At 42.6% G+C, this 24,446-nt stretch overlaps 1 protein-coding gene across 3 annotated transcripts; it reads left to right on the top strand.

Annotated features, from left to right (window-relative positions):
* Nucleotides 1-161: 161 nt before the first annotated feature.
* Nucleotides 162-24,146, top strand: setd1a (SET domain containing 1A, histone lysine methyltransferase). Of its 3 annotated transcripts, none has more exons than XM_050068163.1 (21): nucleotides 162-209; nucleotides 1,736-1,880; nucleotides 2,385-2,483; nucleotides 2,582-2,852; nucleotides 3,383-3,519; nucleotides 3,729-3,985; nucleotides 4,355-6,068; nucleotides 7,084-8,073; nucleotides 9,125-9,292; nucleotides 9,630-9,714; nucleotides 9,805-9,947; nucleotides 10,290-10,323; nucleotides 10,472-10,664; nucleotides 10,817-10,860; nucleotides 11,065-12,368; nucleotides 13,485-13,833; nucleotides 14,028-14,209; nucleotides 19,004-19,114; nucleotides 21,309-21,428; nucleotides 21,689-21,826; nucleotides 21,978-24,146. In XM_050068163.1, exons 2-21 carry the CDS (start codon nucleotides 1,743-1,745, stop codon nucleotides 22,149-22,151), a joined length of 6,651 nt encoding a protein of 2,216 aa, XP_049924120.1. In that variant the 5' UTR covers nucleotides 162-209; nucleotides 1,736-1,742; the 3' UTR covers nucleotides 22,152-24,146. The 3 variants fall into 3 exon arrangements, with proteins under 3 accessions (XP_049924120.1, XP_049924121.1, XP_049924119.1); XM_050068164.1 differs by lacking the exon at nucleotides 162-209 and adding an exon at nucleotides 219-549 and having other exon boundaries at nucleotides 3,729-3,940; XM_050068162.1 differs by lacking the exon at nucleotides 162-209 and adding an exon at nucleotides 220-549.
* The last annotated feature ends 300 nt before the right edge of the window (nucleotides 24,147-24,446 follow it).

The following is a 24,446-nucleotide window of genomic DNA, read 5'->3' as shown; positions in this document are numbered from 1 at the left end:
ATAATTTTTTAACTGTAAGTTTGACCGTTAATAAAATACAGTCGTTCATTCATATAAAATATTTTTTTATTTTCAATTATATCTACATTGTGTGTTGATGTAGTAGCTTCCGTATATATTTTTTCAAGTCACCGTGTTTGAAGAAAGTGCCGATCAGGAATGGAGAGCTGCATTCGCATACACTGATGGAGAACAGGCGAGGCTTTCAGGTTGGTTACGCGATGGCCGCTCTCTCAACAATATAGGGATTTTAAAGCGAAAACAATGGCTTCGCCGCTCGGAGAGGCGTGTTGTTGTCTTGACTAACTACCGGAATGATAGCGGTATCGTTTTAGCTCGTCAGTATAGCTTTAGCGCCGGGTCGGAGGTGTCCCTTTTCTGTTAGGGGCTCAGTGTTTTTCTTGTTCGTCTCCCGGGCCTGGATGTAGCTGCCTACACTGTAGCGGCGGTTGCTACTTTCGGATGAGCGGGCAGTAGGTCTCGAAGAGGTGGGGTCTGAATTTAGGCGGACCGGGAGGTCAAAACCAGTCAGGAGAGCGTCTACGAGAGGTGCATAACATGAATGTGACTGATAAAATGTTATCGATGTGGGCGGAGGGGCAACAAGATCAGAGTTTGACTCCCAACTTGATGTTCTTGCTAGTTAGCATTAGCCAGCGGCAGCGTTAACGTTCACTTGCCCTAGCTAAAGCGAGAAGTAAAATAACATTACTGAACGTTATCTAATGCATAAGAAACCGGCTATGTTGCTCCTGCAGAATACTTCGGCACCCGAATTAATATGCGTTTAATATGATTTCTCATTTGACGTTGGAAAACAGTTTCTTTGCATTTTGTTGGTGTAGCTAGCATGCTGCTAACTGAACTAACTGCTCAGTGACGTAACGCTGGTCATTGTTTTGACAGCACGCAGCATCTTAGTCGAGGCTGAGAACGTCCTTATTATTATCTTCTTTAATTTATTTTCTGCTTTGCTTTGAATATGACTGTTAACAGACAGTGATCAGAAAAGTTACTGTTTGGCTAACTGATGTGACGCAGCTCGGGGTCATCCCTATGTTCGCAGGGCCCTATGTTATGATCCCCAGACCCTATACATTAGAATTCCTAGTGATTTAAAAGGTATACTGTTAAAAATGATCCATTGATATAAACTTGCACTTTAAGTGATTAGTAAGGGGTATCGTTTTGCTAATGAATGAGAGGGGATGGATGATCCAAGTGCAGTTTGAATGGTAGAAATGTTCAGCCACTGGAGATATCAAGGTCTTCAGTCAAGAGAACTGTCTTTCCTGCAGATCGAGGGCGTAGGTTTAACATCAGGCAGCTATAAATGTAGGTGGGTGATTTAAACATATTGACCCAGGAAAACGTAGATTTAAAATTTGACTCATGGAAAAACAATGTTGCAGAGAACATAAACCCTAAGAAAATTCCTATTGGGTCATATTCAGAGGATATAAAGCTGGGGGAGCATAGAACCCTGGGAACACAGACATGCTCCCTGCAACTCATCGTTCTGTTAGGTTACCATAAAGTGTACCCACTGCCAGCAGCCAAATATACTTTGGCTGTAATTACTGCAGCATTTCTCACCGGTATATCTCTACTCCGCAGCTAATTTGTCAAAGCTTTGCTTCTCTGGTGGTTTTGGTGGTGGTGGCTCTGAAGTGCTTTTGTCCCCAAACAGTGGCTGCTGCAATGTCTGAAATCATGGTTGTCTTTTGACACGCAGTTGTAGGATGGATCCAGACGGTGGGGCAGATTCACAAAAAGCTGTCAGTTTGCAGTGGAAGAGCTACAAACTTGTCCAGGATCCAGCCATTCGACGGGTTGCCCAGAAAATCTACAGATATGACGGAGTGCATTTCAGTGTGCCAGTGAGTTGATTTCCATGTTTTTATTCTGTAATGGGTTTGTGTGTGTGCGCCTAAAATTTTATCTTTGAACTACGACCTGTATAAACTTGTTGAATACAAAGTGGGGAAAGAGTGCCAATACTTAAAGCACAAATAAACAAAACATAAACCATTAAAAATATCAGAAAGGTGTAAAAACTGAATGTTCACAAAGCCAGAAATGTGAACAGGTTGTAAACATGTTAATGGTAAATGTCACAAATGTAAGCTGTTAACAGTAAGGTGCAGTTCAAAATATACAGGAAATGTGCCAAAAAGTGAACAGTTAATGGTAAGGGTCATAGAAAAAAAAACAGATTGATGGTAGGGTGCAAATCCAAACAGAGCTGAACAGGGCAGAGCTTAAAGAAGGCTGGAGCCACGTCAGCATCCCATGCCTCTGCTGTCCTCTCTGTGTGAGGTAGAAGAGTTGTAATGTTTGATTGCCACAGGAAGAAAGGAAAATCAAATCTTAATTTTTCCCAGGACTCTGGATTTCCTCCTGTGGGTGAACTGCGGGATCCAAGACCCAGGAGACTATGGTCCAGGTACACAGAACTGTCCCTGCCAGTGCCGAAGTTTAAGGTGAGAATAGCTGGTCAACATTAACCTCACACATCCCGCCAGCTTCGTGTATTAAAATGACAAGTTCTTGTCCCTGATTTTGCAACCTCTCTTCACAGCTTGATGAGTTCTATGTGGGTCCCATACCCCTCAAAGAGGTGACCTTTGCTAGACTCAATGACAACATCAAGGAGCCCTTCTTGGCAGAAATGTGTGCCAAGTTTGGTGAGGTTGAGGAGATGGAGATCCTGTTTCACCCCAAGACCAGGAAGCACTTGGGCCTAGCTAGAGTGTTGTTTACCAGCACCAGAGGAGCCAAGGACACAGTCAAGCATCTGCACAATACTTCTGTCATGGGTAACATCATCCATGCTCAACTGGATATAAAAGGTAAGCTGCATCACCTAATCTGAGGCATTTTAAAGTAGGAGCTGGTTGTAAAATACAAGTTATCACAGTTATGATTCAGACAAGTTTGGGGGGGGATTTATTTTTACAATTGAAAAGTCTAGGAAATTTTTATCATGTACCTGGATCTGTATACACAGTTTTTTACACAGTAATACACAGAGGGAAATACAATTATGAGGTAGACCTTATGAGAAAATACTGAAAATGTTATTGGAATTCCAAAATTTGCATTTTTTATCCAAGTCTGACCAAAAGTGATTCACTTGTTCCTTCCTCCATCTCCCCAACTTCCCTTCCAAACGTTAACAGAATTTGGTTAACAAGCTTTTAAGTAGTCCTCATCACCAACAAAAAAAAAACATACATTAGTTGTTGTATTTTGGCGGAAACAGTTAAACCGAATGGAGTTTGTCTTGAAAACCTCATTAGAAGTAGATACCGTTTATATCTTCAATGAGCTCATTTCACAACCTGTGTTTATTGTTCTACGGCTTTTGTTTTTTACCCAGGCCAGCAGAGGCAGAAGTATTATGACCTGATAGTAAACGGGTCCTACACTCCTCAGACTGTGCCCCTGGGAGGCAAGGCTTTGACAGACAGGCTCCAGCCTCAGGCCCCAGCACAGCCACAACCACAGCCTGACACGGTATTGCCACAGCATAAATGTCACTTCACTTCGTTAATGATCATTTAAAGTCGATATGGATATTAAATATTAAGAAAACGTTGAGTGTTTTAAGCAGCATGAATACTAGTCTTTACCTGCACCCATTCTCAATCAAATGAAGCATATTATAGAATGAACAACAGATACTTTCTTAATTTCTAAACTCTAATAGATTTTTTTCTGCACAGTCATCTGAAATCAGGCGGAGGCTCTCCAGTGAGCTTGCAGTTTTGGCAGCTGGGGTCCAGGCCCTCACATCAGGAAACGTCACCCCATGCTCTGGGGATGCTGGGTACAGTGATCAGCGTCTGGACACGCCCCCTTCCTCCATGTCAGGTCCCTTCACACCAGGCTCCTCTGCTTCATCTCAGGGGGGTGGAGGAACACCTTACAGCTCCAGGTCTGGGACTCCTTTCTCACAAGACTCGGGCTACACAGGTGGCAGGTTAGTTATTGATATTGGACACATAGAGAGTTTCATGTCAACATTTTACCAGTGCCTTAGTGCTGTCATTATCATTCAGGTCTTTTAGTCAAAGCTGAGACACTCAACATCTTCATCCATACATCATCAAATCATAGTCTGAGACCTCAAGAAATCAGTTCATGAATCATTAGCTATAAGTCTTCATATCTTATTTGTGTATTTTTACACAACTCTCATAATTCTTTGGTTATGTTCAAAAGAAATTAGTCTCAGCTCACACAGCAGTTTAGGAGAGTAGGTGACAGTAGTCTGTAGTTGCCTGTTTGTGAATGTCAATCACGCTTAGGATGTAAAATAATAATTAAAAATCTTATTTGTGTCTTGCAGGCATACTGGCTACAACACTGGCACTTTGGGCAGCGGCTACCCTCCCCAGGACATGCTACCATCCTCCTCCTCGTCTTCTGCAGTCTCATCTACTGTCGGAGGATACAAAGTGGCTCGCTACTCTGAGGATGCACAGGAACCTTCAATGTATCATCGAGGTCGCCCTATGTACCCCCCAACCTCATCATACCGTCCCAATGAGCCGCCATGCTACCCCCCTTACCCTAGTGTTGGAGGGCCTGGACCACACATGGCTCACCACTCCTCAATGCCTCCGCCACCTCTTGCCGCCCAATATGATCAGCCCCCAATGTCAGACCGAGACAGAGACTCGGGGGGGCGCTATGCGGCAGCAGGGATTGGCTCCAGAAGGTCATCTTACCACCACCAGCAAGACACAAACTCTTCCACAAAGTACCATTCCCATCACTCCCATCACCACTCAGAGCGCAGGGATGACAGGGGGTACCGGCGCGACAGCCTGGGCTCCCGACCAGGTGAGCACAGCCACCAGAGACACCGTAACCACCACCATTCTCACAACCACCATGGCAGCAGCAGCCGCAGAAGGAGCAGCCATGACCGGGACAGGGATCGAGACAGAGATCGAGACAGAGACCGAGATAGAGACAGGGACAGAGACAGTGACTACTCCAACAGCTCTGACCCCAGATACAATTCCAACTCCTACCGCTCTTCCTCCAACAGCATGTCTCCTCCTCCCTCTTCTTACTCTGCATACTCTTCCTCCAAAGAGCCTGCCCCAGCCCCTCCTCAGGGATTGGACACTCCCACCCGTCTCGGTGGCACAGGCCTCGCAGAGAGGGGCTCCCTGCCTTCTATAGGTGCTGACAAAGACTACCATCCTGGTCACCACAGTGCTCTGCCTCCACCTCCCCCACCGCCGCCACCTCCCCTCCCGCCAGCCTCAGTCATTGCAGCAGCCGTAGCTGAAACACTGGGAACACTGGATTTCAACCAGGATAGTCCGGCCCGTGAAGAGCAGTGGACAAAGCCCAAACGCCGTCCCAGCACCCCACCCGCACCGCCGAAGACTCCCCCGCCTTCCTCCCCACCCCACCCCTCCATTGCTTCCTCCTCTACCTCCCCTTCCTCTACCTCCCTCCCCCACCATCTTCCCTCTTCCTCTACCTCCCCACCGCCCCCTCAACGTGACTCCTCCTCCCCAGAACCAGATTCCACCAATGAGAGTTTACCGTTTGTCTACCACAGCAGCAGCCTCGACTCTCGTATTGAGATGCTCCTAAAGGAACAGAAGGCTAAGTTTTCTTTCCTCGCCTCTGATGAGGAAGATGAGGACGATAGGAAAGAGGACAAGCAGAGGGGCTTACGTGGGGATGGAGGAGAGCGAAGAGGCGGATCAGGCGATGTAACAGGGGAGCACACAAGTGGTAATCAGGTGGGAGATAATGGGGAGAAGGACCACAGGAGGAAAGGGGAAAGAGACAGAGATGGTCACAGGGGAAGGAAACGGGGCAAGGGGGGAGAAGGTAGGAAGAGTCCCACTGTGCTTACAGCAACCATACCATCCTCTTCCACCTACTCTTCTCACATCCTGCCCCCAGAGGAACCCCAGCCTCAGGTGGGCCTCACTGGGACTGGAGCTTTGCAGGAGGAATCCTCACAGGCTGGATCTGCTGATACACAGAACAGGACAGGAGCACACACACCACCTTACAATGGACAGAGTCAGGTAAGATCGGTTGTCCCTAAGGAAGCTTTTGGCTTCAGACTGTTGGGTCTCAACTAGGGTTGCAAATTGTAATCAATCATTGGTGACATCAACAATTAAAAGCATTAAAATTTTGCTATATCAACCAATACCAAATGCATTTTTTCCTCCATCAAAGCTCACTGCAATAGATTACATATTCTCTGGCAGCACTACATAGCCATGAAACATAGAGAGATGTAGAGACCTAGACATACAAAACATAATGCTTTGCTTTGCCCTCTTCATTTTCCAGTGTTGCCGCTGCGCTTTTCTTCCAAACCCTGAGATGGCTGCCTTGTCATAAAGTAGTTATATTGCGCTCTTTGTTTGCTAATGCTAGTCATTAAAACATGCTTTCGAAATACACCATCCTACTGAAAGCTGGCATGTACAAGGAGACTACACAGTGTTTAAATTTCAGAATCAAATTTTTATTTGATGAAGTTCATTTCACGTTTGATCAAATGCTCAGCGACCAATTAATCGTTTGTTGAATATTGAAATTTATTCATTGTCTGAGCCGCATTTTGTTCTGACAAATAAAAGCTGCATGGTCCTCATGCTTGTAGGCATGTTATTTTTTGTAGTGGGGCTGTAATTGGATGGGGTGTACAGCAAATTGTTTTGGAAAAAGCAACCCAATGATAAACTGTTTTTGTCAATAGAAAGATTTTTTTTATTATTAAACGTGCATACCCACAAAAGTATATGTACATAAAAGTCTGAAAACAAAAAAACGTTTTGTGCAAAGAAAGAAACAGACAGGATAGAAGAAATAACATCAGTGCACAACAAAAATGTAAAGATTCAGGGGATCCTGGGTACAAACTAAGCATAACCTTCATTGTAATTTTTGTAATTTTTCTGTTATTTGCTTTTGTGGCTATAATACTTTCATAGTACACTTCCTGATTCTATGATTTTAAGTTATTTTGAGAGCCCCTCTTTTAAAAGCGTTGATGGTGCGTAAACACTTAATGTCTGTTTCTTTCAGTCCTCGCCTCATTCCTCAGGAGAGGACATGGAGATCTCAGATGAGGAGGAGGAGACCACCATAACAACAGTGACCACCCACCAACCCTCAGTCACCTCAGGTTCCTCACCCTCTTCATCCCAGGCTGCCATGCCTTCACAAACAACAGACCCCTCATCTTCGCCCCCACCCATCTCTGACTCTGCACAGCACTTTGGCAGCTCCATGCACCCTCCCATACCTTCCTACCCTCCTCATTTGCCTCCTCCACCTCCCCCAGGTTACTCCCTCCAGCCCCCACCTCCCCCGGGGATCCCTCCCTTGCCCCACATGGAGCTGCACCCAGAGTATCCTCCCCCCATGCCCCACCACATGTACGACTATGCCACATCCATGGAGCTGATGAACCAGTACAGCGGTGGAGCCCCTATGTCTTTCCAAATGCAGACCCACATGCTAAGTCGCCTACACCAGCTGCGCTTGTCGTCATCCAACGGCACCCCAGGGCCAGGTGAGGCAGCCACTGCAGACTACACCTCCTACCATCTCCACTCTATGCCACCACCCCACACACACCACCCCTACATGGACCAAGAGGGGAGCGGGGCAGGCGCTCATTATGACCAGGACCACCGCTACATGCCCCCTCACATGCCCTACCCCTACGCAGACCCCCACAGCACTCAGATACCACCCCCTCCACACCATGGCATCCCACCTCCCCACACTGGCTGGCCACCACACGTCTTACCACCACATTACCCCTCTTACATGCCCCCACCTGGTTATGGCACTATGCTGCCTGGGGAGGGACACCAGTACAGGGCTCCAGGAGAAGAGATGCCCATGTTGGCTGAAAATCCACATGAAGCCACGGTGCAGATGGTCCTGGCCACTCTGATCCAGGAAATGAAAAACATCATGCAGCGGGACCTGAACCGAAAAATGGTGGAGAACGTTGCATTTGCAACTTTTGACGAGTGGTGGGAAAGGAAAGAGACCAAGGCCAAGGTAAGGAAGAATCAGTTCTGCTGTGGTCTGGTTTTAACCTTGCTTTATTTTTCCTTTTGTAAAGGTAAGAATTATTGCTTTATTCACCTGTTTGTTCATGTTTTGGGGTTTCTTTTATTAAACTCGGACAAAATCTGTTTAAACAATGTCCTTTACTTCAAGCTGATAATGTTTAGATTAAAAACTACTGTCAGTATTTATATGCACTGATGCCACAAATTTTGCTTTCTCCATTTTTCAGTTTAAAGGTCCAGTGTGTAAGATTTAGGAGGCTATATTGGCAGAAATGGAATTTAAATGGAGTATATTCTTACTGTATAATCACCATGTTTCTACAGTAGCCCAGAATGGACAAATCAAACATTAGATTAGCTCTAGATAGGGTCATTCGCCTATGCATTTAGGCCATGGTATTTAGAAGCCCCTCCACAACAAGAGACATCGATAAACACCAATATTTAACCTGAAACTGCCTTATTCAGTGTTTTTACTGGTTTAAATCACTGGGTCCGTTTGTTTTGGAGAGGAGGAGACTGCAGATAATTCATGGTAAAAAACCTCCTGAATGTCTGGATCAGAAGTAAGGCGAGCACACATTTATTTATCAGAAAATAAAGGGGGGCTCACATAGCAGGTGCTGGGTGAGGAGGCCACATGCGACATGCTAAACATTGTAGAAGAAACACTGATTTGAAATGTGAAATGCCTTCATCTAGTGTTTTTACTGGTTTGAATCACCTGGTCTGTTTGTTTTGGAGAGGAAGAGACCTCTGCCGATAATTTGGCTCCCAATAGAAACCTTCTACACAATGAACACTGAAGGAATTCTAACTGGGAGAAGTTTCAGCTGGTTGCAATCTGCCAACCAGCTGAAAACCTGATAACCTTACAGGATCTCATTAGCAAGGGGACGTTTTGCTTTCCAAAGCTGTCCCTGCTTTTACCATTTGATGGCAGCTTGAATTTCCCTTACCACATTGACCAGGGATCACTGTCATACTGTGAAATTGGAACAAATACAAATTGTCCTGTGAATGTTTTCCTACTCTAGCCTTTCCAGACAATGGTTAGAGGAGTGTCTAGTTTACGAGATGATGAGAAGAAAGAGGAAAAGGTCAACCGTCCTCGAGAGCCTCTCATGTCTCTTGTGGATTGGGCAAAGAGCGGTGGCATGGAGGGGTTGTCTCTCCGAGGAGCCCTACGACTGCCTTCCTTCAAGGTAAAAAGAACTACACTGTGGCAGATCTTAGTATCTCCATGTTTGACAGCTCACACTTTAATTCGATAAATTAAAACACCTACATATACACCTTTTTTTACATTTATCAAGCAATGTATCATCATCATTGCATGCCCTCAGTTTTGAGCTGTTGTTTTTTTATTTACATTTTAAAAGAGGGCATTCCCTCCACAGTACAGGCCTGGAATTAGAGTTGTACACACTTCAAGTCTATTCTTTTTAGACATAGAACATAAATATGTTGATTTCGCTAAATTATGGTATTTGCTGTGTTGCATTGACTTCTAAAAAATATTGTTGGTGTCCAATTGTTCAGGTGAAGAGGAAAGAACCTCAGGAGCTTGAAGAGGGAGACATGAAAAGGCCGCGACCCTCGACCCCACCAGACGAGGATGACGAAGGTTTGCTGAGGAGATGTTGAACATTTTAAAAGACAGGTCGGTTTAAAAAGCCTGCTGAATATAATTCTTAAACTGGTGTCTTGTTTACAGCCGCTGAGGGGAGAATGCCAGAGGCAAACAGACATGGAGCTGAAAGGGACAACAAGAGGAGGAAAAAGAAGCCAAGAAATCGTAAACCCTGGGAGCTTGACAGTGAGGGAGAGGAAACATCTGATGGCTCCTCGACTGAAAAGGTTTGTTTGTTTGTTTGTTTGTTTGTTTTAGAAAGCAAACAACAAAATACAACATAAACACAAGAACAAGAGCCAAGACACACCTAAGTTAGGTGCATAAATGAATAATTTGAAAACCTTTTTTCTGTCAGATCTTCTCAAGTAGTAATTTGAGCATTTCATCCAATAAATATGAATATGAATATTTGATGCATATGGCATGTTAGTGGTAAGTAGCTAGATTTCTCATTTGTTTTGTGTGAAGTTTGATATGAATCTTGTTCTCACTCTTTTTGATTGCTAGATGGCAGCATTTCACTCTGATCTTTTAGTGTTTTAACCTCAACCTTTTTTTACTTGCAGGAGGATGAAGAAGAAAGTGAAAAGGAGTCTGATGGTAAATCACAACCCATATTTTTAATGTGTTTTCTTTCAGTTAAAGCATTAATTCTAACAAATATATTATTATTTAAAATTTAAATTAATTAATTAAGTTATTATAACAAATATCTTTTTTTTTTTCTTTTTCTTTTTTTTTTTTCCAGATGACGCCCTTAGTGCTGATAGCGATGATGAAAGCCTCTCTTCATCCTCTGAGGGCTCTTCTTCTTCAGCCTCCTCATCCTCATCTTCCTCTGAAGATGAGGATGAAGAGGAAGGAGAGAGGGCTGAGAGCGAAGGGCCAGACACCATGGATGAGTCGACCATGGACAGCACAACTGAGAAAGAGGACGGCAGGTATGAAATTTGAAATTCTGTTTTCACTATTTAATCTTTGTGCATTGCTGACATCTGTCCTCGGAAATATATGTCGCCAGTTTTATTTAAATGAATGTCATTTTCATCATGTGTTATTGCCGGCTCCAATTTTATTTTTTCTTGCGTTTCAGGGAAAATAATGCAGCTGCTGTTTCAAAGACAGAGGTCAAAACAGGTTAGTCAGAAGTCCTGATCAACATCATTAACAAACACAAATCAACAAATGCAAATATAAAAATCATCAGCATCAACCACTGAGGTTAACCATTATAGGAAGATCAGAGGGAAAACCTAAAATAGTGCAACAATTGGAAAAACTATATAAAGTGTGTTGTGTTTAGTTCAGATCAGTCTTTTAAAAACTCTCATTTCCTCTCAGGTGAAGCCAAGGACAGCAAGGCAGATACAACAGCAGCACCTAACAAGCGCCCTCCATCGCCCCCATACCCGCGTCCATCGTCCCCTGTTGTCCTTGTGCCCCCTCTCAAGAAGCGCAGGAAGACCGTCTCGTTCTCCACAGTCGAGAACGACAGCAAAACACAGCTCCCTACTGGACCGTTATCTCCATCTCCCTCACAACTGTCAGGTGAATCTCCCCTCCTCTCCCCCAGCAGGCCCCCAGACTCTCCCGTCACTGCTTCCCCATCCCCCACGGCTCGTCCTACTCAGGGCATCCAACTGCTCCCCTTTGCCTCCAAACCAGGGGAAGGCAATGCCCTCATCGTGCCCCCATCTGGGCGGACACAAGACTCCGATGAGTCCAAAAAGGGACCATCTGTTTCTCCTCAGATCACCCCTGTCAAATCCCCCGGAAAGCGGGGTGCAGGCAAAGAGTCCCCCAAATCTCCAGTCCCTCCTGTTATGGTGTGCCGCACTGTGCAAAACCTGCCATTGGACCATGCCTCTATGTGCAGGATGGCCTTCGAGGAGGCTCCTCCACCACCTCCCGTCAACAAACGGTCCAGAGGCAGGCCTCGGACAACCAGCTTCTCTGCATCTTCCTGTCATTCCCTCAGAGAGGAAGACGAGGATGATGAAGAAAGTGAGCAGAGGCTGAGACTTAGAGAGCAGCTGGGGGCATCAAGCCTCTTGCAGCTGGCCTCGGCGTCAACCACTGACCTGTCTGTGTTGGCTGACGTAGCCCTGAAAATGGACCCTGATGCAGGGGACTCAGAGGAGACAGAGACATCTGATGAGGCAGAGGAGCAGAAGATGGAAGAGGATCTCTTCTCCCCAGAGTCACTGGCTCTGATTTTGAGCCCAGAGGGTGTAATTGTCCTTATGGAGCACAACTACTGCAAACCCCCAGTTCTCCCAGTACCATCCGGTACCAAAAGGACTTCCTCCAAACAAGACTCCTCTGTTTTGCTCCCAGCAGACCTCAACACTATTTCTGGGGTGCTTGAAGCACCAGAGGAGGTTATTGGAGAGGCGCTACCATCCAGAGGAGATACAGGAGAGTACTTATCTTCAATGGGAGTGCTTTGTGAGTCTGAGGACGTTGGCCAGGCTGCAGCTCTACCTCCATCGTCAAAGAAGAAGATCATGGTCAGCAAAGGTCTCGAACTTGAAAACGACAAGAACAAAAAGAGGAGAAGAAAAGACAAAGAAAACCTTGAGATTCTTCCCGCAAAGAAAGAGAAGGAGCAGCCGGGCAAGAAACAGAGGAAGCGGAAACTAGAGGTGCGTAGGACTTCTGCTTTGTTCCTGTAAACGTTTGTGAATGCCTTAACCATAAATAGTGTGTCATAGGTAACAGGCTGTCACAATGTGTCTGACGCAGAAAACATTATGACTCATTGTTGGACTAAGTTTAGGTTTCTGTAATGGTGGCACATTATTTTTTAGTAATGTCATCACGTTTCTAAGGAAACGACATGACTGGCTTTATTTTTATCCTGCGTCTCGTCCACTTACAAAATCTGCGGAAAATATGAAAGTGGGCCTAATACAAACACACTGCACAACTACAGTATATGTAGATATATAAAAAAGTAAAAACCTTGTATTGACCAGATTTATATCGCCATCATTGTATTGTGGTAGATTCTGGCCCATGGATGTTTTAGGAGGAGCAGGCCGAGATACGGATCTCTGCTCCTCTCTACAACAATTAATCTCAGTCACTGCGTCAACACAGAGCAACTGGCTCTGCCTCAGTGTTTTAGTTAAATTTGTTCAGTCTATGTTTATCAAACTTGCTAGTGTCACCGTCATGCTCGGCCACCAGCAAAAACCACATGTTTAGGCTGCAACGGATGTGCAGTGCATTTTTCCTCATACATGCCAGGCTGAATGTAACTGATTCAGATGTTTGATTTTGACTGGAAAAACACTCAGAAGGACTGGAAAACAAGCATACAGGATAATATCTATTGGCGTTCTGAACAAGTGAGAGAGATTGTAAGGGATCTTTTCTCTTTTAATCATTTAAGTTAAGGTGATAGCCTACCTCACTGAATGTCTGGTAGAACAGCACTTGTGCTTGTTTCTATGAAAATTAATTTTGTATTTCAGGAAAAAATGTAATGATCCTGCATATATACATACATTTTGGTAAGTTAAAGCAAGGTACTGACTGAAACTGTTCTATAAATATGTGACCATGTCCACGTGACTTAATGTGCACAAGATGTGAAGGTATAAACATTAAACAAACTAAAAGGCTACAATGGATGACAAATTTCACTTGAACCTAGACAATGGAAACTGAAGTGTATGTTTGAACACAGACTCAGTGCTTGTCCATAGTTGTGGTCACTCACAGTTCATTTGTACTAATATTCTTCTTCTGTGTAGGACTCTGAGGAAGATGTGGACGTGGAGGAGCTCGAGTCTGGGGAGCTATCCAGCTCAGACACAGAGGACGAGATGGTTGAAGACGTGAGGAAGAGCGAGCGCCTCTTTCTGCAGGAGGCAGGGATAACGTCGTCCCAGCGCTGGCCAAAACCTGCCCCAGCACCCGAGCCACCAGCCATGAAGTTTGACACCCGCAGTGAGTTTGAGCAGATGACCATCCTGTATGACATCTGGAACTCCGGTTTGGACGGTGAAGACTTGAATCTGCTGAAGAAGACTTATGAGAAGCTGCTACAGGACGACCACAGCTCTGACTGGCTCAATGATACACACTGGGTGAACCACACAAATATCCTTATCAACACAGACCTCTGCATTAATTATGTGTGTGCGATCACCAAATTAACCCCAGTTCCCAATGTCCAAACAATCTGTGGCTGTTTTGAATCAATAAGTAGCCCACATTTTTTACTGGGTCAAATATGTTATGTCTTCATATCATTGTGTGCTTTTGTGCTATTGTCCTTGACCTTTGAGCTGCACTAACCAATTTGCCGAACCCTCGGCGTAAGAAGAAGAATGCAGGTGGACAGCTTCGTGAGCATGTGACTGGTTGTGCCAGGAGTGAGGGCTACTACGCCATCAGCCGCAAGGAGAAGGACGTCTATCTGGACCTGGACCTGCCTGAGCAGGTCATACGGGAGGTGGAGAATGTCGACACCTCGGTAAGCATTCTTCCAATTTTATTATGTGACTCTGTAGTCCTTTCGTCTCTGCAGTATCCTTAAGGTTTTTTTTTTTTTCTTTACCGCCACTCTGTTCAAAGAATCTGTTTAACAGCGATGTACTTGAATCTGTGGTTCTCCAATGATTTTGCCAATCGATTTAAAGAAAAAATAGCCTGTTTAGGTCTGTTCTTCTATCATTATCAAACTAACAATTAAGAAACTAAATATTGAAGATAAAATAGATGGCTTTTAAAACAATGAAAGAATAGTCTTAGCTGTAAAGAAACACTTATTGCTCTATTTTTGAATTTGGTCAGTCTAGTGCTGTCATGATACTAGAATTTCTAACTTTTGACAAATATCTATATTCAAAACTGTTTTGATACCACAGGGAAACATTGACATTGAGGGCATACAATTAAAAAACTGTATTGAAATATAAATATAACATGGCTATAACATGACAACGACAACTATTCCTTTCAGGGTTAGGACCGTTAACTACTGGACTCTAATAAACATTAACAATAGTTAAAACTATATACATGAATTAAAACAATATTTTTCCTGTGGTAGTGCACAATGTGTTGTCACACATTAGAAAGGTTACAAAGTGCAAGTGAAATATAAAACCTGGCCACAAAAGCCAACATGAAACTGGAGCAAATGAGACAAGTGACGAGAAGTGAGTATGAGTGAGTGAGAAGCGGGACTATCCGTGCTCTGCAGTGGTGGGTGTGTGGGTGTGTGTGTGTCAACTCACTCTTGGAGATTGGAGAGAGCGAGAAACTAGTATAAATAGTGTTGATACTGAGGAAAATGAGATCAGAATCAAAATTGTCATGTCTTAGTTAATGTTTATTCAACATTCATTTTTATGATGTTGGTTATTAAAATAAAACCCACTGAATACAATTTGCAGCAAGTTTTAAAATGTTTGATAGTTGCTATGGAAGTAAGGGTGGGGGTCTGATTGTGTGGAAATTCAAAGTGCTCTAAAAAATCCAAATGTGGTTGCAGATGACAATGCTGTGGAAAGGATCATATATTCCAGCTCTGTGCTGGCTCAGTAAACAAACTCCAGGGGATCCATTCATTGCTGTATATGCTATGGTTATTATAGATGGTTATTGTGATGCTTTGGAATTAAATAGGGGCAGGGATAAAGAGAGGATTTCAAACAGATTGAATTGATGGGCTTGTGGAACTGTGATAAAGCTTTTCCAAATAGCTGATGAGCACAAAGCTTCATAACTTTACCATGTGTGTTGTGAAGTCTAGAGGTTTTGGACAATTTGTTAATACAGATAATACAGTAACTTATGGTTGAACACAGCAAATTTCATAAGACACAAAAAGACTCCATATCTACAGGGTTACTCCTAACCAGTTGCCTTATAGATTAGTCTTACAGAATCACATATTAGCAATTTTCTGAAGTGGAGCCTGAATTCAGACTGCCTCAGTAGTGATGGTCGGGAATTTGATTGCTGTGCAACACCTTAATGCTGTTTTTGAGATGGTTTAAATCTACAGTAGGATATACAGTTTGTTAGTTAAACCAGCAGTACACTATCTAAGGTTATTTTCTTTTATTTAAAGTATTTAGAAAAGCTAAAATACTATCTTGTATTAATCAAGGGTAAGGTTTTTTTTTTAAAAAGCTTAATTAAACATTAATTATAGCCTCAGATTAAATTCTGTTTTTGTGAAGCCCTTAGTGCTGCATTTCTGCAAGGAAGTTAATTAAGGCACTTTAATTAGATAATAAAATGTGACGTTATTGGAAATCAAAGGTTAAAACCCTGTATGTGCAAATTTTCCAAGTAAACATATTAGAAACATGTGTAACACAGTTTGCATTGACTGATTAAAGGAGTGTAACCGTTGTGAGACAGATGGCTGACAGATTTCTCAAGGGCTCTCAAAAAACACTATTTAAAAAACACGATTTGAAGAACACTGTGGTCTTGATTTACCAGAGAGCTCATGCTCACAAAAATCAATATTGCCAAACGGCACCTTTAAAGGGATAGTGCACCAAAAGCGGAGATCCCAGGGGAGAGGGAGTAGCAACACAACTCCACTTAATGGAGGCTTACAGTGCCAAGGGATGTGAGGACTCTAAAACTTCACCTCCCTCGGCATATGGGTGAGTGGATAATGGCTGAATTTTCATTTTTGGGTGCACTATCCCTTTAAAAACAATTTTTTAAAGGTGTGAATTTATTCAGAATCATAGAAGATTAGATTCAAGATTCTTATTTGAATCAATATTTTCACCCATCTGTAGTTGTCTGTTACAGCCACAGTAATCCTCAAACCTTCCAGAACTTCACACCAGTCACTCCTGCCAGTGGATTTATTTTACAACCTTCCCAAATTTGATCACTTTCGTGTGTTTTGCTATTTTTAAGCATGTAGTTCCTTGTGGTTTCTCTAAGAAAATATCTGCTCCCCTTGTATAATTTGGTAGAAATGAGGTGTACTGGGTCACATCAGGGGTTACAGCTTCCATACAACACCAGATTGTTGTTAGGGAAGGTAGGAGCATTTTAGTGTTCGTGTGGTTTTCACTGGAAAATGGGCTTAAAGTAGTGTTGTGTTTCTGAGCAACACTTGGATTCCCCAGTTATGTGTTTTCCATTCTGGTTTTGTGCTGTGCTTCACCGTCACTATGGAGAAAAACAAGTTTCTTTATATTCAGGGCACACACAATTTAAATTTTTATTATGGCTTATTGTTTTGATGTAGCCTCAGTGTTTTAAAGGTACAATATCACTGACTCAGCACAAAATAAGATGTAACTGAACACAACAGCAAACAGCATCTTTGATGTCCTGATCAAAGTAACCGAGCACCTGTCCCAGGTGCACAGTGATGTGGTTTGGTCTGACTGTGGAGGAGTTCACAGTGGAAATGTTTTCATAACACAGACTGATCATGTTCTTCAGAAAAGGCTATTCAGGTTGACCATAATGAATTGTAAATGACACCATCCTTCAGTCAGTCAAGTTATTGTTTCAACACTTTGCATAAGTAAAGCTGACTCAGCTATTGAAAAAGCTAAACACACAGCAAAGCAAAAACAAGGACAAGTGTTTATTGTGTTTGTGACCATGTTTAGTCAGCTGCACAGTTAATGGGAGTCATCTTTTTTTGTCATTAGCAACATTGTTGTTTCTAGGCTTTTGGACAGCTCTAATAGTTTCAACTAAGCTCACCTTTTCAGACTTGCTACTAACCACTTGAAACATTGATGTTTTTTAGATGGATGGTTTTAGCCATGTATACACAAAACGCAGACACACACTGTTGGTTTGTAATTAAATCTACACATTTAATCCGTATTTGGAAAAAAAGAACACAACTTATAAAGGTTTATAATGGTTATTGAGGATATATCTTTTCATTATTAGCAACAAGGCATGAGCTAGACAGACATATAAACACAGTGCAAAATACTCATAACCGCTTCCGCGGTAGTTCCACTACTGTTGGTCACACCATGACAACATGTTGCCATGATCACACACACACTCGCACACTCACATGGTATAAACAATACAAGCCGTCGTGTCGTTGCAGCAGCTGGTAAATAGCAGGTTTAAGACAAAAGACAGAACTCCTTTGTTTTTTTAATATGGTGTTTGAGAAGCCTTGTCTAACAGAAGCTGTGTCATCTTTTCAGTTACTGCTGAAACATTTCATACTCATTCAACGTTCATAATTTGATGTAGGTTTGACATGTATCCTACAGTTGTGCTGCTGAGCAGAATTAGCTTCAACTTTTGTTCCCCTTTATAGTTCTTACGCCTCTGTGCAATAGCTGTGGTCGAAGGCAATATCTGAAGAACACCTTGAAGGAATTTCTTCAGATTTGGCACAAGGTCAAGGTCTCCATGACCTTGCATCTATTCCATTCTCGTAAACACGATATCTCATGAAAAGTTTGAGGGAATTTCTTTAAATTTGGCACAAACATTCACTTGGACCGAAGAATAAACTCACTGGAATTTGGTGGTTGAAGGTCAAAATATGTTTTTGGCCATAACTCAATCATTCTTATGTTAATTATGACAAAACTTCACAAAAATGTCTATTAGGATTAAAAAAAAACTATCCAAAAGGTCAAAGGCCAACTTCACTGTGACATCTTAATATTCTGCATAAAACACTTTTCTGCTAAATACTCAACATCATATCTTAGGAACAGAAGGGGAGACATATGGTCAGATACTGAATGGGTGACACTAGTCTTGGGTGCCCACCTTGAAACGATGCTGATTGTATAGATCTTCTGGTTGGCGGAACGCAGATGTGTGTGAAGCAGACATGTTTTCACAGACATGGATGTAAACTGTAAGAGAAACTTGACTGGTGTGCAGAGGCATACAACTGCAGGGCAGTAATTATAGTTCATCTTGAATTTCTTTGTAGTCTTGACGGTTTGTTCGTTTGAAGACAACTTTTGATAATGGCTGATATTGTGTATAAGAAACACAATTCAGAGGCCTCAGAATTGACATCCTGCATTTTCTGGTTGTCCAATGCATGATTACAGATTGTGCAATGATAAAGCATACTTTGTAGAAGCAGAAGAAAATCTTGCCTCTATCTCTTCTGTTATCATTTACTCACAGCCTTATCTGCCTTCTCACTGACTGGTTTCCAGTGAACCTCAACCACACTAACAAGTCTTACTGTCTGAGTGATCCTGATTTCCAGCTCAAGGCTATGTGATAAAGTGATACCGTGGCAATGACTCCTTAACTGTCCATTTCCTTCCAGGGAGCCAACCGGATACTATCAGAGAGACGTTCAGAGCAGCGCCGCCTCCTCACCGTCATCGGCGCCACAGCTGTCATGGACTCTGACCTGCTCAAACTCAACCAGCTTAAGGTATGAACAGCTACAGTCGTAGTGTCTCATATATCCACTCAGTCGCATTACAGTTATAAGGCATTGTTGTGCATTATGGTTTTTCATATAAAGTCCTTCCAGACAGAGTTTTGATAGTGTATTTGCTGGTATTCAAATTTCGCAATACAGTTATCTTGATATAGAATATTATTTCAGTAATCCCAGAAATAAGATGAAATCATCATACTTCAGTGACTTTAAAACATCACCACACAATGCCTGGTGGTGATGGCAGAGATGTGTAGATACAAAATGAACATGATGTCAGGGAGTGTGTCTTTTGAAGAGTACTTACAACATCCCATTAGGTGTGGCATCCCTTCCAGGTATTGGAGGCAAATACGTTTGGGAGTTTTGGCCTTCTAAAATGATCTGTCAAGTACTGCCTCTTAAAAAAGTACGATAGTGAGGCTCGATATCCTGTTCTATTCTGTAACTTAAGTCAACCTGGCTGTCATACAAACACACATTTGTTTGCTTTATTAATAACGTCAATTTATTGCTTACTTAATGTGTCATTCCCATTTCCCTCAACACGCGAGTGCTGAGCTGAATAGGCGTGAAAATGTAGATTCTTTGGACAACGGTAAGATTTTTGCTGATATTACAAAGTCTGCCAAAATACAGTTTCAATTTGATTTAGTTCAGGGGCCTGCAACTGATATGAGATTATTATTGTAATTTTCATGGCTGCTTGCCTGATGCAATGCCTCAAGTGCTGTATAAAAGTTCAGGGAAGAGGTGTGCTTGGACGGAAATGGTGGCAGGCGTGCCACAGGAATTTAAAAAAAAGATGATGTTATGTATCGATGTTTTCACTTTTCAATGATCGTTCATCATTGAATTAATATAGCGATCCAGACTGATGTATGTGCACTTTTTGTAAGTGTATCAAAGTATTTGCTGATAAAGGCACAGTTGAAAAGAAAAAAAAGGTGTGGGGAAAAAAGCCTTTGCATTGTCGTCAGCAAGTTAAACCAAGGCAGCGGCCAATAACTCAAAGGTGACCCGCACACACATGCCAAGGCCTGGTGATAACTCATGCGGACGGGCAGGGAAAATCCTGAGGTTAAGATGCTGCCCTTTCATTTCTTTTAGTACCTTTTGCCTAACAGATTTGACCTTTAGTCTGTACTGACTAAACATTCCTGTCTCCTCTAGCTGCCATGATACCATTCAGTTTTTATCCACAACAAACCCACAGCGTGTAGATCCACAGGAATGCAACCAACAGGCACTCACCCCCTTATATACAAGATTTCCCTCTGTGATAATATTATCACACAGAGGCACAAACCATCTTCGCTTTTCAGCACATTGCTCTGAGTATAACACAAAGAAAACACTCCAATGAAAAAACTGCTACCCTAACTTTGGTGATGTTTGACAACTTCAAAGCTATCTTACTTAAGCTGAAATTGCATATTTGTGTTTTACTCATGTAGTTTAAATGCCAGTTTGTTTACACATTAGAGCTATATGCCTTGACCAATAAAAGTTGGACCTGGGGCCTTCTGCAGTTCCTGTATTCAAAGTAAGGTCACTAACTTTGCACACTCTTGAGTCATGGATGTATCAGTGATTGGCCTCCTCGCTAGGAAGGCGTTAATCCTTCAACGCCTGCCAGTTTCTCCTGCCTCCAGGGCTAAACATGTCACAGCTGACTCTGTTGAATACGCAGACAGGAAACAAGTTCATCAGCAACACCCTAAAGAAGGGTGGTGGTGGTGGAGCAGTTTGGGTGGTGGCGGTTTTACTCTGGAACTGTGATAAATGCAGAGTCAATCTACTTACAAACCATGTCCACACCTAAAAGCCTACATACTTAAATCTATATTTGCTGCTTGTACATGTAAGGGCTGGAGTTTTCTAAAATCTCAACGCATATTCATCTGAGAGCCTGCATGCATTGTAATTTTCTTTTAAAAATCAAGTCTTTTGGGGCGTCGGTGGCTTAGTGGTAGAGCAGGCGCCCCATGTACAAGGCTGTTGCCGCAGCGGCCTGGGTTCGAGTCCAGCCTGTGGCCCTTTGCTGCATGTCATCCCCTCTCTCTCTCTCCCCCTTTCATACTTAACTGTCCTGTCCATTAAAGGCAAAAAATGCCCAAAAAAAATCTTTAAAAAAAAAAAATCAAGTCTTTTGATACAGTGACTCTTGTCTGTCCTTATGCAGTACCGCAAGAAGAGGCTTCGTTTTGGACGCAGTAGGATCCATGAGTGGGGCCTGTTCGCCATGGAGCCCATTGCTGCTGATGAGATGGTCATTGAGTATGTGGGACAAAACATCAGACAGGTACTGCCCCCAATCTGTGTTGAGCGACTGATGATTTTAAAGCAGTATTTTTTAGACATACCATGCAGTTAGAATGTTGACCAAATATTAACAGTCCTAAGCAGTGATGATACAGTTCCCGCCACAAAATTCCATTATTTCTTCACCAGTGCACTCTAATATAAAGAACTGTGAATATGGCAGTAAATTAAATGTTAGATGCCTTTATACTGTGGTTGGTTCAGTGTTAACAGTGATCAAATGTTTGTTTGTGCGTCCAGATGGTGGCTGACAATCGAGAGAAGCGGTACGCACAGCAGGGCATCGGGAGCAGCTACCTGTTCAGAGTGGACCACGACACAATTATAGATGCCACCAAGTGTGGTAACCTGGCACGATTCATCAACCACTGCTGCACTGTGAGTCTAAACACCCTCAGTCACTTTCATTTCATATCTGACGTGTTTTAAATGTTGGTCATAGCTAACAGGCGCTGACATATGACTGATTTTATCGTAATTTATTTCTGGAGCTGCTCCTCATCAGTCTGTCATCATTTTGTTCCTCCAGCCAAACTGCTACGCCAAGGTTATCACCATAGAGTCCCAGAAAAAGATTGTGATCTACTCGAAACAGGCCATCGCCGTCAATGAAGAGATCACCTATGACTACAAATTCCCCTTGGAGGAGAACAAGATTCCTTGCCTGTGTGGAACAGAGAACTGCCGTGGAACACTAAACTAGTGGACACGTATCTCTTTCTCACTTGCCAATGGCCAGCCAGACCTGAACACCCGCCTGGTTCACCCTCCTCAGAGTGTACCTCAAAACAAAGCCACCTTCCTGATTCCCCACCCCCGTCCTCACAATACCCAGGAAACAGAGACACACATTTGCACTTTTCATGCACACTTTTCATTCACTTGGCAGTCTCACAAGCCAGTGTGTGAGCGGTTTGTGTCACCTGGCATGTGAATACAATGAGGGGGGCCTCCGCTTCAGCATTAGCTCTCCTGTGGCAGTATTGTTGGACTCCATTTGGTTAAATGTTCTGATCAAGGGGTTCCATGAGGCCTGGCATGAAAAGTGCTTCTAGTACCATGCCAATATCCATTTAAAGGAAGGCAATAAAAACTAAAAAGAAACACCAGTATTTTATGTCTAAACAGCCCGGATCACTGTTCCCGTGTCAAATCCCTCCCTGCACCCACCCATCCACTCAGATCCGCACACAGACGCACAGGAATATCTGACAAATTCAGGGTTTTTAAAAAGCGCTTGTTAAGGGCGTACTTTTAAGATGACAAAGTTCAATCAATTTGGTCTTCAGTTATGCAAGATTTCCAAGTGTGAAGATTGTTTTGAAGCTTTTTTTTATTTCATTTCATAGTATTATATAATAATATTACTATTGCTGTTATTAATGGTATTGTTATTTAGTTGCATTAGCTGTAAGTATCTTACAGTGAGCTTCAGTGTACCCACCCACTGTCCTTAGTGGCTTGTGATTCACCAGAACCATGAAACTGTCATTTCTCTCCTCCACTGTGCGTTACTCTCCTGATTCGCCACAACTTTTTGTCTGGATGAGAGTAAAGTCCTTTTGAGCTCTTGATTTTAACCCACCGTGAAAAATAAGTCAGTTAAGTTGTAGCTAAAAGTGTGTTTTATTTTTACATGGCTGCTGAATATTTGTCTGCAGGATCAGCACAACAGAGAATTGGCCTGTTTTTTTTCCTTTGTTCCCTGGAAGTTAAAGCTATGTTAACAGTCTTTGAGGTTGACAAGTGTTTGGTAGGATCTTTCTGTCTGTTTGTCTGTGTTTAGTTCCTTGGAAGCAAATGTTGACAGTTCCTATTTCTACCGTTGGCAAAGGTTTTCTTTCTTCAGCTTTTAAAGCAAAGATTACCACCAAACTCACGCAGGTCCTAGTTAAAATGTGTAGTCAGTGATTAACTTTGTCAATCTGTGTGCTGCACATGATTTTAAAAGGCACATTTATTTGATGAGGTCAGGTCTCTTCAGAGGTTTAGTTTTGTAATGTTTCTTTTCCCCCCCGTTTTGTGGGCCTTTCCAGAATGCGCTAGTAGGCCTGTGTGTTTTATTTGAAAGCGTGGAGTTGTTGCCCCATACGAAACATCCCTCCCTTAAAAATTTTAATCAGCTTAATGCAAAGAGATGTCCTGCTTACGATCTGTCTGTAGATGGGTGGAAGGTATATATAGATAGGCCTCGGCAGGTTTGTGACACGCTTCAGATGGCAGGATGTACGTATATGGCCCTCGTGTTGTGTCTCTGTTTTTCATATGGCTATGGCCGTCCAAAGTTTATCTTTCATTTTGAACTTTTAACTAGAAGACTCTTTTTATTTAGATTCCTCCCAAACAGGAAAATGTGTAAGATATTTCTTGTTGCAATGACAGCCTTTCAGTACAAACCAACCCTCTTTACTACAGGACAAAAAGATGAAAGGAAAAAAAAAAATTCAAAGAAGTACATGTAAATATTGTAGAGGTGTTTGTTTCTCGTAGAAACACACTGATTTCAAGCTGTAAATATGTCGTTCCTTTTCCTCTCTCCATGAGGAGGAAACATGTACATACCTTCCATTCATTTATTTTTTATTGGTTTTCCTTTTAATTTGATGATTATGTTAATATTATTTGCAATATTTCTCTTGTATTAATGCGTTGGACCCTTTATTAATGGTGCATTAAAATATTTTTTAAACAAACGAAACGTCATGTTTTTTCAATAACTTTGTGTCCTTCTACTGAGGTTCAGCAAGTGTGGTAGGATTATGTAGACGTCAGTGTCTGAAGGAACCAGACAACTCAAGTATTTTTTACGTGCTAGATAGAAGGTACCTATAAATAACTAGCTGATAAAATGAAGTGTTCAACAGGAAGTTGCTTGCATAGCGGAAACTACAAAGTCCCATTTCCTTCTTGACAGAGTTGAAATCAGCACCGACAGTGCACCTGCAACTGTGATATTTCCTGTTTAGAGAAATGAGAGAGGAAGTGCTGAAATCTGGCC

Source organism: Epinephelus moara, chromosome 18 (genome assembly GCF_006386435.1).
Source record: "Epinephelus moara isolate mb chromosome 18, YSFRI_EMoa_1.0, whole genome shotgun sequence".
NCBI classification, from domain to species: domain Eukaryota; kingdom Metazoa; phylum Chordata; class Actinopteri; order Perciformes; family Serranidae; genus Epinephelus; species Epinephelus moara.
The sequence above is the reverse complement of the archived record's forward strand: the minus strand, read 5'-3'. Positions and strand labels throughout refer to the sequence as shown.

Excerpts from the sequence above, each read along its gene's own strand:
- setd1a (XM_050068163.1), top strand. The coding sequence starts at position 1,743 with ATGGATCCAGACGGTGGGGCAGATTCACAAAAAGCTGTCAGTTTGCAG. Across the intron at positions 2,853-3,382 it reads TGCTCAACTGGATATAAAAG|GCCAGCAGAGGCAGAAGTAT; the intron begins GTAAGCTGCATC and ends TTTTTTACCCAG. Across the intron at positions 9,293-9,629 it reads TACGACTGCCTTCCTTCAAG|GTGAAGAGGAAAGAACCTCA; the intron begins GTAAAAAGAACT and ends CCAATTGTTCAG.